General features: G+C 39.1%; 2 protein-coding genes across 43 annotated transcripts in view; one reads left to right on the forward strand and one right to left on the reverse strand.

Annotated features, from left to right (window-relative positions):
• The window catches only part of CD47 (CD47 molecule), a 636578-nt gene that overhangs the window by 204418 nt on the left and 407080 nt on the right, over positions 1-25080 (forward strand). The window lies entirely within an intron of this gene.
• BBX (BBX high mobility group box domain containing) overlaps positions 1-25080 on the reverse strand; it is a 126693-nt gene that overhangs the window by 77876 nt on the left and 23737 nt on the right. For 27 of the 42 annotated variants that reach the window (XM_088668092.1, XM_035116507.3, XM_088668112.1 and 24 more), the window contains one exon: positions 11045-11096. The exons of the other annotated variants lie outside the window; for them this stretch is intronic. In XM_088668092.1, coding sequence (XP_088524218.1) covers positions 11045-11047 — 3 coding nt within the window. In that variant the 5' untranslated portion in view covers positions 11048-11096. The remainder of the gene's footprint in view (positions 1-11044; positions 11097-25080) is intronic. 42 annotated transcript variants of the gene reach the window in all.

The following is a 25080-nucleotide window of genomic DNA, read 5'->3' on the forward strand; positions in this document are numbered from 1 at the left end:
GGAGGGCCGAAATTTTGGGGTGCCTGTCTTAGCCATTATTGCCTGAACATGAAGTATCAATCATGCAGAGACTGTTTCCAGTTTCCAACATATGCTTCTTAGTCAGTGGTTTAGATTCCACTGCATTTTGATACAACAGGAAGCCTTGATACACATCAAGCAGCAAATAGGACATGAAGATAAGCCTAACAGCGATGTGAATTCCACAGTAATTTAACAGCTGCTAAAGCCCTTCACCAGTTTCCTGCAAGACAACATCAAAAATGGGGGAAAATCATATTGAATTTCAAAATTATGCAATTCAAGCATTTGGTTTTTGTTTTGTTTTTTTAAAAAAAAATCCCACTAAACTATACAGTACTGTATTCCGTATGAAAATATGAAGTTGAATTGTAGACTTTAAAAGAGAAGAAATGTTAACAAGCAGCTATAGTAATTAATTGTTAGTGAGGATAGGAGGACGATATGAACACCATGTTTCAGCAAATATAACTGATAAATGTATTTGGAATCACAAGCATTAGCCTCACTTCTACTGTAGTATCCTCTCACTTTCAGTCTCCTTCCAATTATTATAATTTACTCCCCAAAAAAGTTCTCACTGTTAATATTTGTATTTGGTAAATAATTTTTAAGAATAAATTTTGACTCTTGTTTCTTAAAACTAGTTCATGTCTCAGAAGAAGCTAACAGAGCATGGAGCCCAAGTCCTTTAGTTGCTCTCAAGATTGTATTGCATGCTGACAGAAGAAACAGTGTCAGACATTCAAAATAGACTCTTAATTCTGTTTGCTAATATTTCAGCACAATACAGAAGGTACTGGATGCTACTGGAAAAAAATCAATACTCGTTCAACTGTCCTAACCATTTAAAATTTGAAAAATTGTTCATCATGTTTTATTCTATGTGCTGCTAACTTATATAAGTAAATATTGTCAATGTTGATAAAAAATATTTCTAAAGTTGGTAGCAGTTTGTGGCAAAGACAAGTTCTTCATAAAAGCAAGGTAACATAATACTGGAGTAATTCCTGATTTATTATCTTGACTAAAGAAAATTAATTACATAGTGAGGCAAAATAAAAAAATTCCTTCCAGAAGCACCTTAGAGACCAACTAAGTTTGCCATTGGTATGAGCTTTCATGTGCATGCACACTTCTTCAGATACATAGTGAGGATAAAATCATTTTCACTATGCTTGTTTGCAGTCCAGTATTAACATCAGGTTGACAATCTCTCAATTTTACCAACAGAGGCTTTTTTAAGCATAGGGGTACTTCTTTTTCTCTCCACTAATCCCATGCTTTTTCTTATTTACTCTCTTCTACATCTTGTGCGGCAAAAATAGAATACTACTTAATGCTTATATGACACCTTTCAAGTGTCTGAAGTGCTTTGCGTATACTATTTAGTACAACAATCCTGCAATGGAGGCTACTTTTATTGTCCCCCTGTGGCAGTTTTGAAGCCAAGGCCAAGAGAAAAGTGGCTTGCCCCCTGAATTCATGGCAGGGGTAAGATTTGAACCAGGGACCTCCTGGGTCAACTCCTAGCCACTACACCACGCCAATGGGAATCTAAATTACTGCATTGCAATCCTGCTCATGCCTCCTGAGAAATAAGACCCACTGAGTTCAATGGGACATATTCCCAGGTATGTATGTACAGGACTGCAGCCTAACTACACTAGCTTTAATCACTGCGGGCCCAATCCAAAGAAGGTTGCTGCAGATTGCTCGTGTAGCAGCTTTTTTTCTACCACTCACACCACCCACTGAACAAAACCATCCACAGGCTCCATCATAAAAACTCTCCTTTTGAAACTGCTCTGTGTTTAAGCAGCTTACAACACAATGAATTGTGTGTGGGCTGGGTTGCACTATTTGTGGAAGCAGAAGGGGGAAAGCCCAATGCATGAGTATTTGCTAAAGTGTTTCTGTTTACTAAGTAACAGCCAGCTATCATTGAAAAGTGGGCACTTAACCAAAGCTATGCTAATAAGGGACAAAAGCATGAACTACTGTTAAGTACATTTTAACAGATGTGGGAAATATTCATATTGATGGTCTGAAGCAGAGGTGCGAATCTGCAGTCCTCTGGATGTCTATGATCAAAGTCCGCAAAAAATGAAGGTGTTGGGAGTTGTAGCAATTTCTGGAGGGCCACCAGTTCTCGATCCCTGGTATTAAGCCACTGACATCCTATCTAATGCAAACAGATCTATCTACTCAGAAATAAGTTCCACCGAGTTCCATGGGCTTCACTAACAGGTGTGTTTAGGAAAGGATTATAACCTCAGGTGTATAGCCATCTCCAAGTAAATACTCAGACATATGTTAAAGGTAAAAATAAATGTACCGCTGACCGTTAGGTCCAGTCACGGACGACTCTGAGGTTGCGCGCTCATCTCGCTCTATAGGCCGAGGGAGCCGGCATTTGTCCGCAGACATGTGGCCAGCATGACTAAGCCGCTTCTGGCAAACCAGAGCAGCGCACGGAAATGGAAACATATGTTACCTGAGACTAATTCATCTACCCATCCATCTTTCAGATTCACCCCTCGTTATTTTGGGTGCAAAATTCTACAACTCTGATTATAACGCTGTGCCAAGTATACTGAATAGGATATTCCTTTCAAAATCATCAGCACCACCATCACCATGACTTTCCCAGCCTGTTGCTTTTTCTTTTCAGAAAAGGGAAATAGATGAATAAATCCAACAGTTTGGTTTTTTTTAAAAAAAAAAATGTTGCTAGGGCTATGAAAATAATTGTTTTCTGAGCAGGAGTACTAGCTTCCGACAGCAGCTAACACGAAACACGGAAAAAAGATTTCAGTTGAACAGAGAAGAACAGGGTGGAGCCAGAAGGCACTAAAGAATGAAGCATGAACAAGACTTGGCTCTTGTGGTCTATGCTCAGCTGCACATTCGAACAGCCACTGCATTACTGGCATACCAGTATTACTGCTAACATCAACAACAATAACCCACCCGCTCTTTCACGTGACTTTTTTTTTACAGTTCATCAAAACAGAGTGAGTACTGGCCTATCGAAATTCTGGTTATACTGAACAGGGCTTGTGCCCTAGATATGTAGTTTTCCAGTACACTTGTTTCCCTGAGGCTGGAGTGGTATTCTCTAGTTGTTTCAGAAAGTTGCAAGGTGGTAGAGGAGAAGCATAATGGTCTCCGGCAGGCAGGTTTTGCAGGATATTGCAGCGCTTCAGATCATGTTTATCCAAAGGCGACAAGTGGAGGGGGGGGGAGAGAAGAAATGATAATGCACCTGACAGGCAATAATTCCATTTCATGCCAATATCTATTTCTGATTCCAGCCTGAGTAACATTTATTTGGATTTGTGTAACCCACTCTTCATCGATTCTGATACCAGGGTGGGGTAACAAAACCACAACAACAACCAATTTCAAACACGAACACCAGCAATACACTAATAATAAATGCATCAAAATGAAAGCAACTGTTTAGTAACAGAGGCACCTAAAATAAAAGCAACTGGGTAAACCACACTGGGTAAACTCCTCAAATGGTTACAATGCCTGAGAAAACAAGTTTTCACCTGGGGCCAAAATGGTAGCAGAGAAGCTGCTTGCCTTATTTAGGAGAGAAATGCATGCCTCAGCCGCGGTGCCATCACAGAGAAGGGCCCATCCTGTACCAGCCTGGAACTGATGTGGGGCGTGAAGCAGAGCCTGCTCTGAAGATCTTAAGGCACAGGGAGGCAAAAGTGCTCCTTCACCTCTTTCGGTCCCAAGACATTTCAGGCTTTAAAGGAAAGCACCAGGACTCTGAAGCAAAAGGGCAGAGAATGTGATTTGTTCAGTGTAACATGATACCATCTGGCTGCACTGATAAAAATTATGGCAGCCGCATTCCACACTAATTGAAGCTCCCAAGCCATCTTCAAGGGCAGCCCCACATACAAAACATTAGGGCATGCCCTCCCACAATCCTGTTTTGGAAACGGAAAAAAATAAATAACAACATTTATGCATTACTTTGCTATCCTGCGCTTTCTCTAAGGAGCTGGCAACGATTTAAAAGAGATAGTGACTTGCCCAAGGCCAACCAGCAAGTTCCATAGCTCAGCACAGATTTGGAGTTTTCTCCACAAGTCAGGTACATTCTCCACTGAGGCATTTTATAACGGTAACAGCTAAGGTGGGCCATGGGGACAGCTCGGATTTCACAAATGCTGATATGGGTAGGAGGCCAGTTTCATGTAGTATCTGGAAATGATACCTGGATGCATCAGACACCCAAAAAAAGTTTTGTTCCTCTTAGCTTGCAAAATTCCCAAATCACATACATCTTCATCTAAGCCACTTCATTGTCCAGCCTCAGAGTATTCTTCAAAGTAACGATATCATTTCTAATTATTTTTACGTCTCTCAAATGTAAGCTTTCCATCCACATTTTTGCATTACTGCACTTAACCAAACAAGTCAAATAGTAACTTCTATAAGGGTAAAAACTGGCCATATGCTGTTTTTTTTAAAAAAAAAAAACAGCTTGGCTATAAATAACATATTTTATATTGCAGTATAGCCTCAATTATCCAAAGGTGGGTAAGTAAGGAGGCTAGGATGGCTAATAAAGAACATACTTCTAATCGGAATTAAACAAAGGCAACAGCTATTGACACAAGAGTTTGCTTGGCAATTGGTTGTATAGGAATTAGATAATAAAAACAACAATCAGTTTTTTGCATCAGAAAAGTTTTCATAGTAGAAGTCTTGCTGCATTATACAACAAGGTACTTCATAAGGCATACAGTCGAGATATGCTTAGAAAAATAAATTGGAGGTCATAAAATTGGAGGTCATATTTATGGGCTCCGAGAATATTTCTCCTAAACGTGAGGTAAGAAATATAGGTTGTCATCCACACACCTTTAGACAGAGAATGCTCTGATTTAATTGTTCTTAATTTCACGCCATATATTTAAAGCACATTTGCAGATGGCATTTAATGCACATCCTGAGAACTGTAGCTTAGACCCTACAGAGCTACAATTCCCAGCACCCTTAAAACACTACAATTTCCAGGATTCGTTGTGAAAAGCCAGTGCTTTTTTTCTGGGGGGATGCAGAGGTACGCATACCCCTAAACATTTTGTGAATCTAAGTTTGGCCTCATGGAGGGGCAATATTTCAATATGAGTAGGAAAATGAGAGTGCCACTAAACTTTTTTTTTTAAGGGGGGGGAGCACTGGGGAAAGCTATGTGTTTTAAATGTGCTTTAGATGTATGGATGTGGCCAAGAGCTGTAAATCAAAAATATTCTAACCCAACTAATTTACAGGATGCACAGAAAGAACTGTGTGGCTCGATCCTACGCATGCTTAGTCACCAAGTTCTACTACATTCACTGGGGCTAGCTCCCAAGCAAATTTGTCGCTGCATAGGTCAACATTTTAAACAGAACAATCCGAGCCAATTTTGTATTGCACTGGGGGTTGGTTTGAAGAGACTTAACTTTCCATCCAAGCCCTCCAGCCCTTAACTGCAAATCTGACTGCATCATCCCCCAGCTGGTGTAGAGGTCCCCCTTCCACCTGTCAAACATGTGGGTAGGCAGCAGCCAATGAAAAGTGCTGAAACCAGAGGTGGGAGGTAGAGGGGATTCTGAACCAGCCCTACTATTGTAGTGTGATAGTACTGAGCCCAAGCGCTGTGCCAGCTCCAGGCTGGAAATCCATCTGCCCTCAGTACTTGGGACTGCATACTAAGTTAGTAAACTAACACACATTATTGAGAGAAGTATGATCTCAATATGTACCTAAGCCCATGCAGACTGAAAATATTTGATTGGCACTGCTGAATTATGGAATTCATAGAATAGAAATCAGAATATCAAAGCACCCTATTTCTTCTTTTACTCGTTAATCTAAGTGATATAAGTGATGTAAACATTCAATTTGTCTTGTTTTTGCAAGTTGTAGACGCAACTCCAGGAAAGGAAACTGGAAAAACAAATGAAGCAATCGATAAGATTGAGGGGCAGACCAAGGGGCAAGTAATAAACCAAGGCACTTCAAACCCCTTTTTCAGTTTGGGAAAGTAATTTCTGCCGTGCAAAAGCTCATCCTGGTACCACAGTGGGTTCAGGGCTGCTCTTATCAGTCATCACTCTTACAAATACCGACTACAGTAGTACTATCCTGAACAACTGCATACCATGAAAGGTTACAGGCCACCTGGTGGGGATGGACTATTATATTGCAAACCTTTGTAACTCAGTGCAAATGTGAGAAATTTCGTGGAACTTTGAATCTAGAATCCAGTTTCTTTGCATACATGAAAAATATCCAAACACCACCATGGCTATATGATTTCACGTCTACCATATTAGTGAAATTCTGGTTCTGGTTCACCGGATATGTGGTTCCTCATAATTCATTCCTCTGTGTATTAGAGAAGTCTAATAATCCACAACTTAGATCCAATTGCATATTTGCTACATTTAAGAATGTGGGATACCAAGTACTAACTTTTAGATAAACCTTTTGTCTTTTTCTAGTTTTCTAGAACATGTTTCTGTTATGGGACTGTAAAAACAAAAATAAAATACTGCATCATTAACTCCCCCCCTCATTAACAATAGTTGTCATATGGTCCAGCTGGCTCAGATTTGCAAGCTGGTACCCATTTAACCCTATTAGCAAGGCTAGATTCCCAGTTTTCATATATATAAAGCAAGTTGATAGCTCTTATAAAAGTAAGAAGAATGTGCAAAATCTCCCACCTTTGTTGTTGTAGCCAATGACAGAAATCACAGCTGTAACTGACATGAAAAAGGAGTAGCTATATCCATAGAGATAGGAAAAACAAGAGTCACAATGAGATGGAACTTCCAAGTTCCATTTAAAATTTCCCACACCCTGGGTGAAAGTGACAGCTGCTTATATAAACCATTGGAAAGACCAAGAATTTTAGCATACCTGTTACTAATCAGCAGCATGGTCCCTCACAAAACAAAAAGTAGCAACATGACTTCATTCTTTTTTGAACTCAGGTCTTACTTCATGTGGAAATTTCTTTTTAAAACAAAAAACAAAAAACCTCTTAAAATTGCCTTGAGAATAAGCAACACCAGCATAATCCAACATTGTGAGCAGAGGGCTGTGGTTGAGCGATATAAAACACTGATATTGCAGGGTAGCAAATAGGCTGATTTGGATTTTCAGCCAAAAATCCTTCCTGCAAATCACCCTTTAGCTTCCAGCGAGTCAGCCTATTAAATTGTCCTCTCTTGTCCACTTCCAGTCGAAACCTAGTACGTACTCAGTTGCACAAAAACCTAGGGTTGCCAGACTCAACAGAGGACAGGACTTCTGTGCCTTTAATTGCCCTGCTCTCTTTTGAGTTTGGAAACCTTAAAGAGAAACCAGCAGACCCTTTGCTTGGAAATTAAACAAAGGGTCTGCTGGTTTCTCTTTAAGGTTTCCAGACTCAAAAGAGAGCAGGGCAATTAAAAGCACAGAGTCCTATCCTCTACTGAGTCTGGCAACCCTACAAAAACCCTGTGCTACATTACCCTGTTGCAGAAAAGTTGTATATTCACACTCTTTTTAAAAAAACTTCTTTTTAAAAAAAATGATAGGAAAATGTGCATTAGAAAACAATATGCATTATATGCAAATTAGGCCACCCAGTTTGGGGAAATTGGAATAGGGCAACTCTACTATTTAAAAATAAAACAACAAGAGTTAAAATTAGAAATGAAGAACTTTATATTGTTTAAACAAAATTTAAAAATTCCTTCCGGTAGCACCTTAGAGACCAACTAAGTTTGTCATTGGTATGAACTTCCCTGTGCATGCACACTTCTTCAGATACCTGAATATTCAGATAGTATTGTTTGTTTTCCACACAGAAATACAGGCAACAAACGTTTGTTTTACCACAGAATCCCCTTCCCCTGTATTCAAAAGCTCTGCAATGAATATGTCACAGCAGCCATGCCCAACTGTTTCTGCTGCTACCAGAACATCAACCCCCCCCCCTCGGCCCCTGGGTCGGAAAAGACGAGTAGAATGGGTCAACACCATGCAGAATGCCCTGCTCTTGACAACTTTTTTTGAAAAGCAGGGCCACTTGGAATCCTTTGTGGAATGCTCAGGCTCTCAGAGAAATTTGCAAGATACAGGGCATTCCAGTGGTGGAAACAGGGGAGGGCAGCATTAATTCTTGTTTCGCCTCAGGTGGAGAAATGTGCCGCCTCTGCACCTAAGAGCCCAGTCAGATTTGGGAGACATTATTTGCTTCACAAAGCACATTCTGCTCCATGGGCCACCACTGGGTGGCTGGGGAGGCCTGGCCAGATGGTCGGGGTATAAGTAATATATTATTATTATTATTATTATTATTATTATTATTATTATTATTATTATCTCTGTCCAAATACTGAACTCAGACAACGAGTTCAATGGCACTTACACCCAGTTAAGTGGTCACTACAGTCTCCTGTAATAATTATTTCAATGCAGCCCCCTATTAACAAGCTAAAAATTACAAATTACAAGACTGCATTTCCTTCAAATACATTTTGATAACACAAAATAAAAGGTTTGAATTATACTTGTGTTTTAAGAGCTAGCTCATTTTGCCAGTTACTAAAATTAGTTAGTCATAATTTTTTTTGCTAGGACGGAGTGCAGACTTGATAGCATTATCTTGCAATGTCATGCTCATCCATGAAGTTAACTGAGTGACGTTGGTACTCACTATTTCTTTTCTCAGTATTTAATGGATCACAAATGTTATGTCTGCATAAGCCCTTCAAATCAAATCAAATACCCTGTTTCTCATATTTTAAGACATACCCATAAAATAAGCCATAGCAGGATTTTTAAGCATTCAAGGAATATAAGCCATACCCCGAAAATAAGGCATAGTGATAGGCGCAGCAGCAATGCCGGCCGCGGCAGGAGGAGGAGGAAAAAAATAAGACATCCCTTGAAAATAAGCCATAGTGTGTTTTTTTTAAGGAAAAAATAAATATAAGACGTGTCTTATAATATGAGAAACACGGTACCTTTATTGGCATCACAGTATAAAACATTTCAGGTCACTGGGATAATTAAAAGGACAAGGGTGAAGCTGTTGAAGGTTGTTGGTCACACTGTGATCATGTGTACTTAGATATTCTGCTTTGCCCTGTCTGCTCCCTGAAATGATGGTTCATTGGGAACCCTTTCAGGTAAAATTGTGGCTAAAAAGGAAGCTACTAAAGCAGTGATATCTTTGCCCCGATCTGCCAGGAGAAACCTCATTTGACTTATTCTCGGAGTTATAGGCCCGAGGTCCAACATTTTGCTCAGCATCTGTTGGCGAGGTCTACTATGTGGAGAGCAATCTAAGAGAATGTGGTCCATTGAATCAGGTACTTCTTGGTTGCAGGCACACAGACGGGCTTGATATGGGGTACGTGAGAATCTACTTTTGATCACTGCAGAGGGGAAGGCATTTAATCTCACGAGCATAACGGCTCTTCGATGGGAAGGGGGCATAAGCTCTTTATAAGAACTATGTGCAGAACATGTAGGTTAAATAAATATGAAAGAATCTCCACTTGTGTGTATGCTGGGGTGTGGAGCAGATTTGGATGAATTTAAACTGATGTCAGGTGCTTCGGAGGGATTCTGGGCTTGTCTGAGGTTGAGTAGCATCTGTATAAGGTGTCCCATACTGAGGAATCACAGCAGCTCTTGTTCTCTCTCCCCCTCTCATGCTCCCCTTCACATAAGAAGCAACTTGGACATGTAGTTATGGAGGTTTTAAAAGTAGGGGAACTAAGGGTCCATGAGATAGAACACACTAGACTACTCTTCAAATAAAACTCCTGTTTGCTCTGTGTGAAGTACCACCAATGGGAACCTACTTAAGACTACTGAATTGGTGCCCCCTAATGAAATCACAGTGAGGAAAGTGGCTCCCTTTTACTCTCTTCCCCCACAATCAAAAACTTTCTTTAAAATTTGACAGTTTTCTTTCCTAGGGGCGCCTCTCTCATATCTGCTACTTCAAATCAATTGCCCACAAAAATAAAAATAAATATTTTTTTTTTAAAAACCTAACTCATAGCTGTGAAGGCAGACCTTGTGGGAAAAGCTACTGCTAGTATCCTTCTGAAATGTGGCAGGATTCGCTCCCATAGAAATTTAATAACATTATTCCAAAAATAAAGAAGTTATAGATATTTCCTTACACACACACACACACACACACACACACACACACACACACACAAAGATGTCCAGCACAAATGCTGCTGGACCAATCTGCCTATTTCTGGAGGGTTTACTATCCCTGTAAATCTTATCCACTTCTGTCAAAAGAGAGTTTTCTTTTGAAAAAACACACCTATAATAGTCAAGAGGCATGTGAGGAGGGAAACAAAATCTTGTTGTTGTTTTTTCTGAAGTGAAGCTGGACTCCAAACCCAATTAAAAAAGATTCGGAAGGACTTCAAATGAAAGCAGGTCCGTCCCCCCCAAAGCACATCATCAAGGTCTGAACAAAATCCTGTGGTCAGTGGACACCCATAGTGTATACCCATTCTAAGAAATTATCATTTTATTATTCCTGGTCAGTGTTCACCTAGTGTGGAAAGAGAGAACACCATACAAGAGAGATGTGAAGCGGAAAGAGTAGGTAAAACTTCCCAGTGGTTTTATCCCAAAGATTTATGGACAGTACTAAAAACCCTCAATATTAATATCGAAAGTGGGACAGTAAAAACCAGGTGGCTCAGACTCTTAACTGGATTGAATTCTCTTGGGGATGCTAATCTGCTACTTTTCATGAACAGCAAAATGGAGAAGGTGACATAAAATAAATTGGCAGCTGAGGAGTTGGCATGAGGAGGAAGGGGAAACAAACCGCATGAGAACAGGGAGAGATGCAACAGCAGAAACACAGGCATATCAATAGGGATGAAATGCTTTTTCATTAGTTCCTACAGAACTGATTAGATACAACCAATTCCTTGCTGCTGTACAGTCCTTTATCACTTACCATCACCTCATCAGATTCGCAGAGCCTGTCTACCCATCCTTAATTTCGCCTCCTAAAATTTGCAAAAATATATTCAAAAGTCAATAATCTCTCTCTGCTTTTTCACCAAAATCTCATTTTTAAAACTAGCAATTTCTAAGACACTGCTGATTCAAACATACCCTTTAACATTTATTTCTATACAGAGGTAATATGTACAATATAAAACTTGGTTTACAAAAGGATTGGAATTAAGTGGACAGTAGCCACGGTTGCAGAAAATGAGAGTATACGGCAGCAATGAATAATTATAACAAACATAAATAAATGGTTAACTTGTTGAAAATCAAAGCAAAGTTTTCCCCCAAACGGAAATATTTATTATAAATGTGGACAATATTAAACATCACTTAATTTGAAATGTAAATGAATATAAGATCTGGGGTGGTTTTTTTCTTATTACACAAGATGCATCACAATAAATATTCTAAAACATCTGAAGATGTAATTACAGTAACATGCCTATGATCTCTATGTTTGTAGCATTATGTACCAACACAGAAAATGAAATCCAGCTTAGTCATATTCAAAGAGTAGACTATATAAAATAAATGGACTTCAGTTACTTAAACCCATTAATTTCAATGAATCTGCTCTGAGCATAACTTACAGATCACATAGAGTCAAAACATATAATTTTTCAGTTGACAAATTATCTTGCCTGCACTGATAAGCATATGCCCCAATTTCACTTTTGCAAATAATAATAATAATAACTGACATGTAAAAGTGAAACTTGAAACTGTTTGTATTGAAGCATTATTCAAACTAAATAGACATATAAGACTAGCACACATTCTGTGATATTTTCAAACATGAGTCAAGATTTCATAGTCTCTCCTATTTTAAGGCATGCTGCTTTCTCAATTAAAGTGAGGTTCAGAAGGCTTGTACTGAAAATCCATTATAGTTATTATCCTATTAGTCCTTTTTTGCCACAGCAACTTAATGCAATTTACAATATTCTAAGCAAAAAAACAACACATAAAAACATTAAAACTAGCACTATATATATATATAAGAAACTAAGAAAAACTAGAAGAAATATAGACTAGGTGTGAAAGTCTCTCCCTATGTTCCTAACGAATGCACATTATAGGCCTACATTGGTAGAGCACAGAGAAGATTATTGTTCATAGCTGCCAAGACTCCCATATTCCCCGGGAATCCCCCGTTTTTCCAGCCGTTTCCCGCTGGCAGCCCGGATTTTTTTTAAAAAACCGTAAATCCCCCAGATTATTACTGGCCCGGGGAGGCTCCTTCTGCGCATGTCTGGAGTCTCTGGACATGCACAGAAGCAATTTCTGGCGCTGCGGCCATTTTGGAAATGGGCAGAGCATGCGTAGAAGCAACTTCCGGTGCCGCTCTGCCCAGTTCCAAAATGACCACAGCGCACCTTCCGGTGCTGCGCCACAGCCGATCCCGGATTTTTCCATCTGGGAGTTGGCAACTATGTTATTGTTGTTGTTCTGTTTGGGGGCAGAAATAATTAATGACATCTTTTATTAGACTAGCTAAATATTATGGGTGAACATGACTAGTTATATTGACATTCCATAATTTTTATGCTTCCAAGATCTTTAATCTTTATCTGGCAAATTTTGGGGTCCCACACTGCAAGAAGGATGGAACTGGGGAAACACATACGGACCCACTGGGAGGTTCAAGACAGATGTGACAAAAACTCCACCTCTGGAAGGGCTGCTATATGTAAAGAAACATGTTAGAATGTCCTCCACATCCAGAAAGTCTAGAAATTTGTTTATCACTATATACAACACACACTCAAAAAGCGGCCCTTTTCGCTGGGACTTGGAACATGAACCATTCAGCTGTAACTTATTCTGTTAGTGTTGCAAGTCAGTATTAACTGGTGAGATGAGGCAGAGCAGTGGAGCTGCCATCCTGAAACCAGCGTGGCTACACCAGTTTACCTGGATGTCTCTGGGGTGGGCAAGGCAGTGGTGAGGTGAGGCTCATTGGACACACCTTTGGGAATGTCTGGCACTGTCCATGCAGCCCCAACCTCTCTGCTGCTCACGTAAAAGCTGTAACAAAGCCAGTCTCGAGAAGTTGGCTCCACAGCTCTGTCCCACCACACTGGCCACTACTGTTGCAAATCATACAGCAAACAATCATTTGCTTTCTTGCTTCGGAAGCTTCTCAATAAAGTGCTTTCTAATATAACTGATAAAGCACAGTAAAAACCTCACTCTGTACAATCAGAAAGCTCATTGCACTTTGATTCACCATGGAAAGTCAGTAAAGCCTCTGGGAAGTCCTAGTGGAGTAGCTATCAGTTACTGTATATATACAGAAAAGCAATACGGGGTAAAATATGCAAAGATAGATAACCGGCAGCACAAAAACATGGTGGGTGAATTACAGAACATGTCCAGATCATTCCCTGGTTGTCTGTTGCTTCCTCTCTGCTCCCAATCATATCCAAATTCTATATGATCAGATTTTGCCCACCTGGGAAACAGGGCCAATTTTTCTGAATTTCTTGCACTATTCCAAGCATCATATTCAATATGCAATTATCTATATTTTTGTTTCCATCATAGTACAGGTGTCTCTAGAGCAAACTGTCCACCTTATTTTTCTTACTTAGAAGTAAAACAGAAACTAGAATAATCCTATTAGTTCTGACTTCACTATAAAAATCAGGTCATTTCACCTTCAGAGAATAATTTCACTTGAGGTTTTTTGCACCTGAATAAACATTTGCCTTGGATGATCTCACTATTCAATTCATTTGTATTTGATAATACAATATAGTAAGTTGACCTGTGATTTATTTATTTTTTAAATCTATCCAAACTATTCTCCAAATAAACTCAAGGCAGCTAGCAAATATTGGTAAAAACAGAATAGAACCAACAATCATTTTTAAAATCCAATTAAGACATTTAACAATATCCAACTTGTTTAAAAAATTCTAGCAACACAAAGAGTAATATGGAACTGACAGCAAAAATTACCAAATTAACCAAAACCCCTTTTCCCCCCAAAGCCTGGTCTTCACCAACTGCCTAAAGCAGTATATTCATAAGGCCTGAAAACCTCACTTGACAATGTACTCATTAGGGTGGGTGCCACAACAGAAAAGGACCTACCCCTAGGTGACACTAATGTTACCTCCCAAAATAGAGAGATTTGAAACAGGTCGCAAGGTGAATCGCTCAAAATTCTTTTGAAAAAAAAACCCTCTTGGGGGCACTTCAAGGAAAAATGAGTTTTTCTATATTGTACCTCTTTCTGTTCCTGTTCTGTCCCTGCCCTTTTAGTGATGTCTTTTATGATGTTTCCAAGTTACTTCCAGGTTCAGTGCTGTGTGTGTGCATGTAATGACACACATATTGGATGCGCCTAAAGCAGGAGTTGCCCATATAATAGAGTTCACTGTAAAATGTAATACATGAAATGGCCCTTGTCTACAGCAAGGAAACCCAAGATGGGAGGCCTCCAGATGTTGCTGGACTACAACTCCCATCATCCTTTACCAGGCCATGCTGGCTGAAGCTGACAAGAGTTTCGGACCAAAACACCTGCAGGGCATCATTTTGGCTACCTACTCTACCCATGACTGATTCATCCATTAAACAAAAATGAGAACCATTACCATTTTGATCAGAGTCAAGTCAGTTTCTAAACAAAGGCCTGTTTTTATTGATGCACACATATAGATGCACTGACGTGATCTTCAGTTTCAGTGAACAGAGAAGTGGAATGCCAAAAGACCGATCACAAATAATGGTCATACGATCATAGATTACTCATTACGTAAGTAAGTTGACTATAACCTATGATACTGAAGATGATTTGATTATATTGTCACATTAATCTTGGTCAAACATAGTTCATAGCTAGTACAGTGGAACCTTGGTTCTCAAACGGCTTAGTTGACGAACAAATCGGCTCCCAAATGCCAAAAACCCCTAGGTGTTCTGGTTTTCAAACATTTTTTGGAAGCCAAACATCCAAAGCAGCTTCCGCTTGAGTCCTAGCTGCCAAGTTCTCCCTTTTTTAAAGGGAAATTCCCTTATGCTGAATAGGCTTCCTCGTGAGAAAAGGGAAAACTTGACAGCTATGGCTTGAGTGCAGGAAGCTCCTGCAACCAATCGGAAGCCATGCCTTGGTTTTCAAACATTTCGGGAGTCAAACGTTTCGGGAGGTATCACTGTATTGCGGTTTCTGATTATTTTATTTTTACAGTTCCAGTACATATAAAACTAAATAGAAGATTATTTAATTCAAACTATTGTATAAATAACTATCCTTGGGACGACTGGATACCCCAGCCTGATAATCACATATTTAACTGACTAATTGCTGCCGTTATGCATTCAGTGTTTATTTCAACAGGATAACTTCCTGCAGAACAGTGCCCATTGTTAAATACCACCATAGCAAATGGGACAAACCATTTTTAGAAGTAAACATTAAACTATCCCATTCATCATAAGCAATAGTAATGAAGGCTTGGTTCACAGCATAAGAGAAGCAGAAGTTAATTTGGCAAGAAACTTAAAACACCAGAGCACCTACTCGAAAATTTTGAATCTCAAAAAATATTTTGAGGAATCATATTATTTGGTAGAGTCTTTTAAACTACAATTCATTTTTATAGGATAATTACAGCAGCTTGAGGGCATATACAGAAATCTAATAAACTGTTGTGGTCAGCATCAAATACCTATTTCACAGGAGGTGGAAAGCTGATGATGCTCTAAACTATGTCCCCCCCCCACACACACACACAAAACCACCTGGTGGAACACCTACACATATCCCAAAGCAAAGAAAAAGTTGATTTTAAAAAAGCAGGCCAGAACACCCCCCCAAAAAAAAAACTTCCCCAACAAAAAAAGCAAAAGCAAAAAACATTTCTGAATACCAAAAAAAAAAATTGTGTGTGCGCGCGGTGCGCAAACCTCTGCATTAAATTTAATCTCTGCCATGAGTTCACTTGGTGACTTTAGGCCAGAGATGGGAAAACTATTACTCCAAACGCTGCTACACTGCAACTTCCATCATTTGTGACTGGCTGGGACGAATAGGAGCTGGAGTCCTCAACATTTACATTATTTTGGCAGCTCTTACAACAATTCTGTAAATTAGGTCAGCACTATTTTGCCTCATACTATAACTGGAGGGCTGAGACTAGAGACTGAAATAGTGGCCTGCCTTAGGGCAATCAGATGAGTTCGCGGCTATGCCAACTCTTCATTCAGATACTTCAAAATGCAAAGTTCACGCTCTTAGATGAAATACTTTTTTATATCAATATCACAAAAACTAGCTTCACTGTCAAAAAATCCCAGAATCTACACCTAAAAAGGTAATCACTTCAAGTGAGCAGGTAAACTAGTTTTGCTGCTGAATTCATCACTGTTGATTTAAGACCAATATAAAGAGCAGAGCATTTCAGGCGCATTTGTAATTTCAAAGAAAGCCCAGTACAATAATTTAAGCTTTGACTCTAGATGGATTTTAAAAGTTACTTAATTTGTAGACAACTCAACTATATCCAATGAAAAAAAATCACATAATCCCCCATCTAGATATGCTTCAAGACTTTGGCATACTGAGCACTACCGATTCCTTTTTAAAATGATACACCAGTGCATTATCTAGAGTAGATTATTTGGAAACACAGAAGATGCTACTAGATGTATATGCCATATGAAACAGAAAAAACAATATGTGATTGTGTATACTCATGTGAACATCAAAATAAAAAGTGGCTTGTGCAATGGATCTTTCCCTTCTCTACGCCTCCTTTAGTCCCTTTTACTATTGCAGTGTGGATGGGGGAAGGAGGAAATCACCCAAAATCAGGTAGAAGAAATGCAAGATTGTGCAAAAATCTGAAAGGAATCCCATACACCAGGGGTTATTAGGGGCATGGTTTATTTGCCTGAACACAGCTAATCCAATAATTACTTCATACGTAGGGGATTGGGGAATCAAGCCAGATCCCACTCTCTGTTCTCCTGGTGCTAATAGGTGATCTACTGGTGGTTAGGTGCACACAATGTTTCTGATGCACACATCAGCATGGATTGAGCCCTTCGGAATCACCAAGAGACTTGATAGTATTTGGAAAATAGGTGTCCACATCTCTTGAGAAGCAAGTTAGTTAGCATTCTTTAAATACCAAAGATAAGTCATTCCTTTGCCTCTTCTGTCAATGTAATTATTTATTCATTCCCTCTGCCACATACAGGTGAAACTCGGAAAATTAGAATATTTTCGAAAAGTGCATTTATTTCAGTAATGCAACTTTTTTCTTTTTCTTTTACAAATGCTTTCTTTTGGAAATTCCACAGTAATAAAACAAATAGTTACAATAATACAAAAATAAACATTGCTACTACATTTCATTAATTACATTCCATTTATAATTGACCCGCCTAACGACAAATAATTACAATTACAACAAATAAAGGCTTGACATATCTTGCTTTGCATGTCATGCATCTATCTCATATATTGGTTTCACCTTTTAAGTTGCATTACTGAAATAAATGCACTCTTCGACGATATTCTGATTTTCCAAGTTTCACCTGTAAATGACCTCCTCTGCACTATCAAGTTAGTTTTCTGCTTTATCAATACAATTATAATGGATAATGTGGAACTGCCTGTCATATCTAAAGCAGTCACCTTCCAACAGGAGAATCTTTTATGTCCTGTGGACAGTGATTTGAAACAGGGAACAACTCGTTCAAATATGATTATATTAAATAAGGGATGCCCTTAAGGGCTATACTGTATACAAAAAGATGAATATTGGGATTCCTTCCAACAGAGTTTTCCACATGTTCTTTAATTATACTGGGAAATGTAGGTTGACAGGTGTATAACCCACCTTTCTGATAAAGGTTATACACCTGTATATACGCAAGCTACGCTAAGTGACTAAGCTCTAAATAGAAATACTTTATTAGTGGTCACTGCTTATTAAAAATGTCATTGGTAATGATATCTCACTGTACAAACAATACATTTTATGAAATATTCTGAAATGTAAAACACACCACTTGTTAATCCAGAGTGCCCTTTTATTTTAAACACAGTGTGGAATTCTTCCCCAACTAGCATAAACATGTTTCTTGTTGCTATATTAATAGGCCTATGTAAGGGCTTTCATACGAAAGTTGTAAAGGTTTAAGGTAAAAGTCAATAGATTTGTTTCTGGAAGAAATTAAATCAATAAAGTAGCAGGTGCAAAACAATAATACTTTTGTACACAATGTACAAATTAACCTGTGGAACTCATTGCTCTGGGATACCATGTTCAGTAAAATTGTAACTGGGAGCCAGAAAGGGATTAGACAAATTCCTGGAAGACTCAAATAACTATCAGGCATCATGTGCACTTATTCTAAAAGTATCCCCAAAGATCTGACTGCCAGAAGCTGGAAGTGAACAACAGGGCATGTGTCATTTCCTATGTGCCCTGGTTTCCTTTTCTGGAGCATTTAGTACTTACTGATGCTATGGGCCGGATATTGCACTGGATAAATCACTAGTGACACCCAGTATGCAAGTTCCTTCATAATTAAATACATAATTATCCTTGAAAGAATTTAAACAGAATATATGTACCAAAGGAAAACAACAGCTTACAAGTTCACACGTTTCATTTATGCTCTGAAGGCAGTTTCATGTCAAAATAAACTTGTGAAAAATTATAGCTTTATTTTCAATTCCCATAGGCTAAAATGAATTGCACAAATGAGGCAAAGCTTTTTTTAATATAGACTGATATTTCTGTTGGATTCAGAAACTGAGCCTTCCAGACATCCTAGACCTTATTTGCTGCTTGCCCCTGACACAGCCATATAAACGACACCTGGAGTTATGAATGCGTAAGACGTTTCTACAATATGTTCAACTTTGTTAGCCACTTTTGTATCAAGAAACAGGTGCATATTCAGATCCAGTATTCTTGTGGACATGAAAGCATCCTTAAACACAAAGGTGAAAACATGATAATTTCACAGGTACATGTGAGGAAGCCACTAATGTAAAGATTTTAAATATATGGCCCTTTGTTTGAAGCACACCGTTATGCCAAACTATAAAGAATGAATAGGTTCTGAAATTACAAAATCACATAAGTTTTGCATACCACATTAAACCTTGGTTGAAAGCAAACTATGATTTAATGGGAATGAGCTGAGTGCTGGAACATGCTGCTCTAAAGTTTCTGTGGCGCCCCCAACCCCTCTTGATGATGCTGCACCAGACATTGCAAGACAGAGTCTGGCTTGTTGTGTTGTCTAGAATCCAAGCTTGTTTTCTTTCTCTCTCTCTACCCAAATAAACTCTGAGCAGTAACTAATGTTCATTTTTGGCTTGTTTCTCATTGTTTCCATGGAGGGGTAAAGCCACAAGCCTAGGTTTGATAAGGTGACAAGACAGATTCTGGCTTACTTTATTCATTGTGCGGCGGCAGCAGAAGCAGAATTGTGGAAATGTTTGAGCAGAGTGCACCAACACCCTGCTTGTTCACATTAAGCAATAGTTTAGCTTATGTGTTAATGTGAAGTGTGAACCAGGTCATTGCCATGTATATTACTGCAACTTTCAACTGCTCCTGGGACCCCCCCCCAATAAAAAAAACCTCCTTAAGTTCTCTCTGGCTTTTGGATATTAATGAAAGATCTGTTTTCACAGGCATGAAATTTTCTCTCCCCTCAGTGAACACTTGTACAGGAAATTGACAATGATCAATTATTCATTCAGGATGCAGCCCTGCACTAATTTTTATGTGTTTTAGCCCATTAACTTCAATGAGACTTTCCATGCATAGCTAAGGATATTAAGATGAGAATCTTAATGTATTCCCTATAAGAAGGTTCTCCCAATATGTTGATACTATCAATTTATATCTGTCTAATTGGCTTCTTGCTTATCCCTTACATATATATTTTTCAGATGTGGGCACATATTTCCAACTATAAAAACTATATATTTAAATATCAGAACATAATAAAAATTACTTCTCCCCCCCCCCTGGAAAAGTGTCACCCAACTCAGTAGATGGTCCAGACATAATGGCAAACTATGATTTTACAATACAGGAACAAGTCTTGAGCCCACAACTTCCTTTCTACTTCCTTGTAAAATAAATGTCTACAGTTATCTTAGCAGTACCTTCTGTGCAAATCACACATACCAATAATATTGGGAAGTTTTCAGTTTCTTCCAAAGCCAACAGATCTGAAATTGGGTTTCTTGAAATTACAGTCAGTGCAGGAGAAAAGACTACCAAAACTGTGCTATGTGGAACAGTGCCATGGTTTCACAAAGGTAGATATCTCATTAAGTTATATAGTTATTCTCTTGTGCGTTTTAGGTATCTGACTGCAAATAAATTGAGTCTGAAAGCTGGAAATCTATGAAAATTTGGCATATGTTCTGAGTACCATGTTTTCTTCACCTAGGTTGCATCCAAATGTACCTAAAAATAGCTGCTGCAGATCCCCCCCCCTTCTACCACTGAATGAGCCTGCCTATCTCCTGCTTTGCTCTCTATACATATACCTACCAGCAATGTAAATGTTAAAAAAGGCTGGGCTCTCTCAGTGTTTCAGGCAGAAGCAGTTTCCCTTGAACTCAGTTCTAGAATGAATAGTTTATCTGTCAATAATGTGGTCAGTGTGCTTCAAGAGCACAGCAACCACTGCTTTTAAGATGGTATTCATACATGAGACAGTGACCATCATGGGCCATATTAGACAGAACATTGCAATACCAAAGTACAGTCATACCTCATGTTACGTCTGCTGTGGGTTATGTTTTTTGGGGGGGTTGCACTCCGCACCGAACCCGGAAGTACCGGAATTGGTTACTTTCAGGTTCAGCGCGCGTGCATGCGCAGAAACACTAAATTGTGCTTCGCGCATGCACAGAAGCGCCGAATCACAACCTGAGCGTGCGCAGAAGCGGGTGGCAAACGCTGCGGGTTGCGAACATGCATCCCGCACGGATCACGTTTGCAACCCCAGCGTCCATTGTAAGGAATATATACACACAGTCCTTGGTGTACAAACTACAAAACCATCACAAATATTCAAATCTATTTGATTCCCCTTCCTTTTTTTATTAATGCAGTAGAAGTGGGACTAGCCCCTCTGCAATCTCAAAACTCCCTTTAGGGGGACTCGGTTATGATAACTTGATCTCCTATCCCACCCTTTCCACCCCACCCATTACTGTACTTAACTTTCCTTATTTCTATTTGGATTGTTAAACTGGTTATGTTTTCTTCTTGATGTTGTTTTGTTTGTTTGGTGTGCTACATTATACCATGTTCTTAAACTCTGCAATTTCTGCAGTTTTACTTTGTATATGTTTTCTCAAAATAAATGAAGTTAACCAAGCTGAGGATGACTTGATATAAACTGCAGTTCCTCATTGAGGCATATGATATTCTCTTTGGACTGAAGTTTTTATCCACATCAGTATGGGGGGGGGGAGCCCAAAATCATTGATATTTGCAAATGTTCATTCACTTCTAAATTATATTCCTGTGGTATGCGGAATAACAGCAGGACAACAAAAAGTGGGCTTTTTGAGCCTTTTTGGTTGCTAAGAGACTTATAGATTGTGAGCCTGGAAGGATAAATACCAACCATCTATTATACAATGGTCCGAGGACCTCATTGCCCTGGCTACATTTAAACAAATATATACATTAGCTTCATGTGGATACCTATTTGGACATCTGGTTGGCTTAAATTAACTTACATATAGTTAACTTAAGGTGCAGGTACTGTACCCATGCTGTGAACTGGCAGTGGTTTGTTTTGTTATCAGTATTCTCTTCTTATTTTCCCCTGATTCTTAGTGATATTTGTTCCTGCAAATATTTATTAACATGAGTATCATTCTCTCTTTGTTTACAGTTAAAATACTACACAGGTGGTTAAGTTAAGTGGTTAACTAACTTTAAAAGAAAAACTTATGTACTGTATAGTGGTCAGGGCTTTTTTCCATCTGGAACTCACCAGAACCCTACTCTGGGATCTCTCAGGTAGGCACCATTGTCAAGGGAAGTGCTCATGGTGAGTTCTGGCACCTCTTTTCTAGAAAAACAGCACTGGTTAATGTGTTGGACTTAAGGCTGGAGAGACCCAGGTTATCATCCTTGATTGCCCACAAAGCTTACCAGGTGATCTTAGACCAGTCACTCCTCTCAGTCTCACAGAAATGTGGTTAAAAGAGCAGGGGGAAATATATGCCTACTATTCTGACTTCCTTGTGGGGAAATTAGGACAACAAATTTTAATTCTTGATATATTATTATTGTGGCTGGAAATTTTATGATTAGATCTGGAATAAATGTGGCCAAAATCATAGCCTAAGGCACAATACAGGCACATAAGGCCAGTTTCAGAACTTTTGTTCCCCAAGTTCTACTTTAGTGTTTTGTCAAGTCTAGTAGGTCTTTACCCTCCAACTGAACATGCTCAAAAGATACAGAGATGAACCTCTGTAGGTAAGGCTCACCAGTCTGGGGCCTACTACTGGTATTTATAATGCCCACATGTTCCCACATAAAGATTTCAAAACAATGTAGGCCTGTGGCATTATCTCTGTGTTGTTAGTTCCTTTCATGTTATGTTATTAAAGCTCTTTGATAGGTTTGTGGCTCTCCTCTGTTTCGGTTTTAATTTCTTGTCATGTAGCTTTTGCAGGACAAAATACTACGGAAATGGCATACTAAATGTTAAGAGAGGTAAGAGGTAAGCTCATTCCTAGTACAAACCATGATTTGTCAATGAATCAAAGCTGGCGCTACCACGAGACAGAACATGACTGCCTCAGCTGGTGGATAGTAGGGCGCCTGGTGGAAATCCCCCAGCTGTTCTCACCACCCCGAGTCTCTGCTCCTGGCTGTCCCCTTCCCTTGAATCTGTATCCCAGCAGCATTGCTTGTGTGTTGCTGGCTTGGGATAGCTGGATGGCTCATTTAGTCATCTCCCAAAATGCCACGGACAACACAACTGGGAAAGATCTCTTTTAATGTAGAATGTTTTATTATGTTTTTTATAAATTTTTATAAATTTTTGAAGCCGCCCAGAGTTGCTGGGGCAACACAGTCAGATGGGCAAGGTACAAATAGTAAAATCTTCATCATCTGATCGAGTGACCCGGCAAAAAGACAGACAGCCCAAGCCATGCACTCCAGCAAGTATTGGAAGCGTGTGTGTTGCTTTGCTCACAAAATGCACACTGACACCATTACTGCTGCACTGCAGAATCTGTGTAAGTGGGCAGGCATCAGGTAGAATAGTGACTGAGCAGCAGCCAGTTATTTAAGAGCAAAGCTGTGGGTGCTACCTAGCCTGCTCTGCATTCCCTAAACTAGATTGCTGTTATTAGCCAAAGTGTAGAATATATGCTGTGCAGTCGTGTTGTCATTACTGAAGTAAATGTTAACTTACTTCAGGTTCTGTATGCTGAACTGGAGGGGAGGGGGTATCTTACCCTTCACATCAGACAACAAACTGTCTTTGGATGACACTGCCACCAACCCACTTTTCTAGAAAAGCTTAGAAAAAGAAAGTGGATCGTAACCTAAATCTGAATTGTAGTGACTAATGAAGAATTCCCTCCCTGTGCTTCTACATTAGATAGCAAACTCACTAATGTTTCCATAGTACAAAAGCAAGAATACAAATCTAACCAAATTTAAACGACCTTCTACATTAGATAGCAAACTCACTAATGTTTCCATAGTACAAAAGCAAGAATACAAATCTAACCAAATTTAAACGAACTATAGACTACAGTATTAAGCACAACTTAAGTATCCTCAGCATACTTTTCCCAAGCAACAGTTTTGTGTGCAGAAATAAATAAAATTTTATTGCATATACTGCAGTTATATTTCTAAATTGTAAATCTATTGCTCTTTTCTTGAATGCATTAAAAATTTTTTTAAAAAAAACCAACTAAGCAGTTGGTACTCTTTGTGGATCAAGTGACTTGCATGGGAAATTTCACTCCAAAAGCTGTGTGGTTTGGAATGTGCTGCATATAGCAAAACAGGTTTGCCATGGGATTTTTTTTTTATCAACTTGAGCCATCCATCTCACTTTGAGAAGAATAACATGCATGGATTGAGGTTATTATTGTTGCTGTTACTACAAAATGCATATCAGAAGCTGTTAGAATGTGAACTAGAACAGAAAGGAAGGTGGGGAGGGAATAATTTTACTGTTAAAATATTTACTAGAAATATGAAACAGATATACTCTGGCAGAATAGTGATTATGAAGCAGGCTTCAGATCAGTGTGAACCTTTTAAGTTACTGAGACCATGACATTTTGAGGAAAGTGTTCTGTGCTATTATTTAAGATTGTAAACCATTTGCTCCAGAAAATGACCTATTAACCTACTGATTTCAGCAAGACTTCAGCAAGACTTTTCTGGTCACATTAGCTAGTTTGAAGCTTGGTCTAAACTATCACAATTTAAATCAAGATTAGAAATTGCTACTTTGGAGTCCTGTGCACTGCACTTTACTACAGAAACAGTGCGGATATGGGCTTTCAAACAGGTGTTCCAATTATTAAAAGCAAGTTTCACAAGTAGCAAGCCATGACTTGGATTATATATATCACTTACTTTTGTGCATGTACCAAGCAAACTTTGGATAAGACAAACAAAAAGTAAAGGCAGCTAAATAATGCATACGTTTTTATGTTCTTCAGACTAGATGGCAAACAAAGAGGTTGGGTTAGAGGAGAATTTTGGCTTATAGTAAAACCGTGAGTTTGCATCTGGTAAGTGTTAAGGCTGGACGCAGGTGGCACTGTGGTCTAAACCACTGAGCCTCTGGGGCTTGCCAATTAGGAGGTCAGTGGTTCGAATGCCCGCGACGGGGTGAGCTCCCGTTGCTCGGCCCCAGCTCCTGCCAACCTAGCAGTTCGAAAGCACGTCAAAGTGCAAGTAGATAAACGGTGTTTCC

Source organism: Zootoca vivipara, chromosome 4 (genome assembly GCF_965207765.1).
Source record: "Zootoca vivipara chromosome 4, rZooViv2.hap1.1, whole genome shotgun sequence".
NCBI lineage: Eukaryota > Metazoa > Chordata > Lepidosauria > Squamata > Lacertidae > Zootoca > Zootoca vivipara.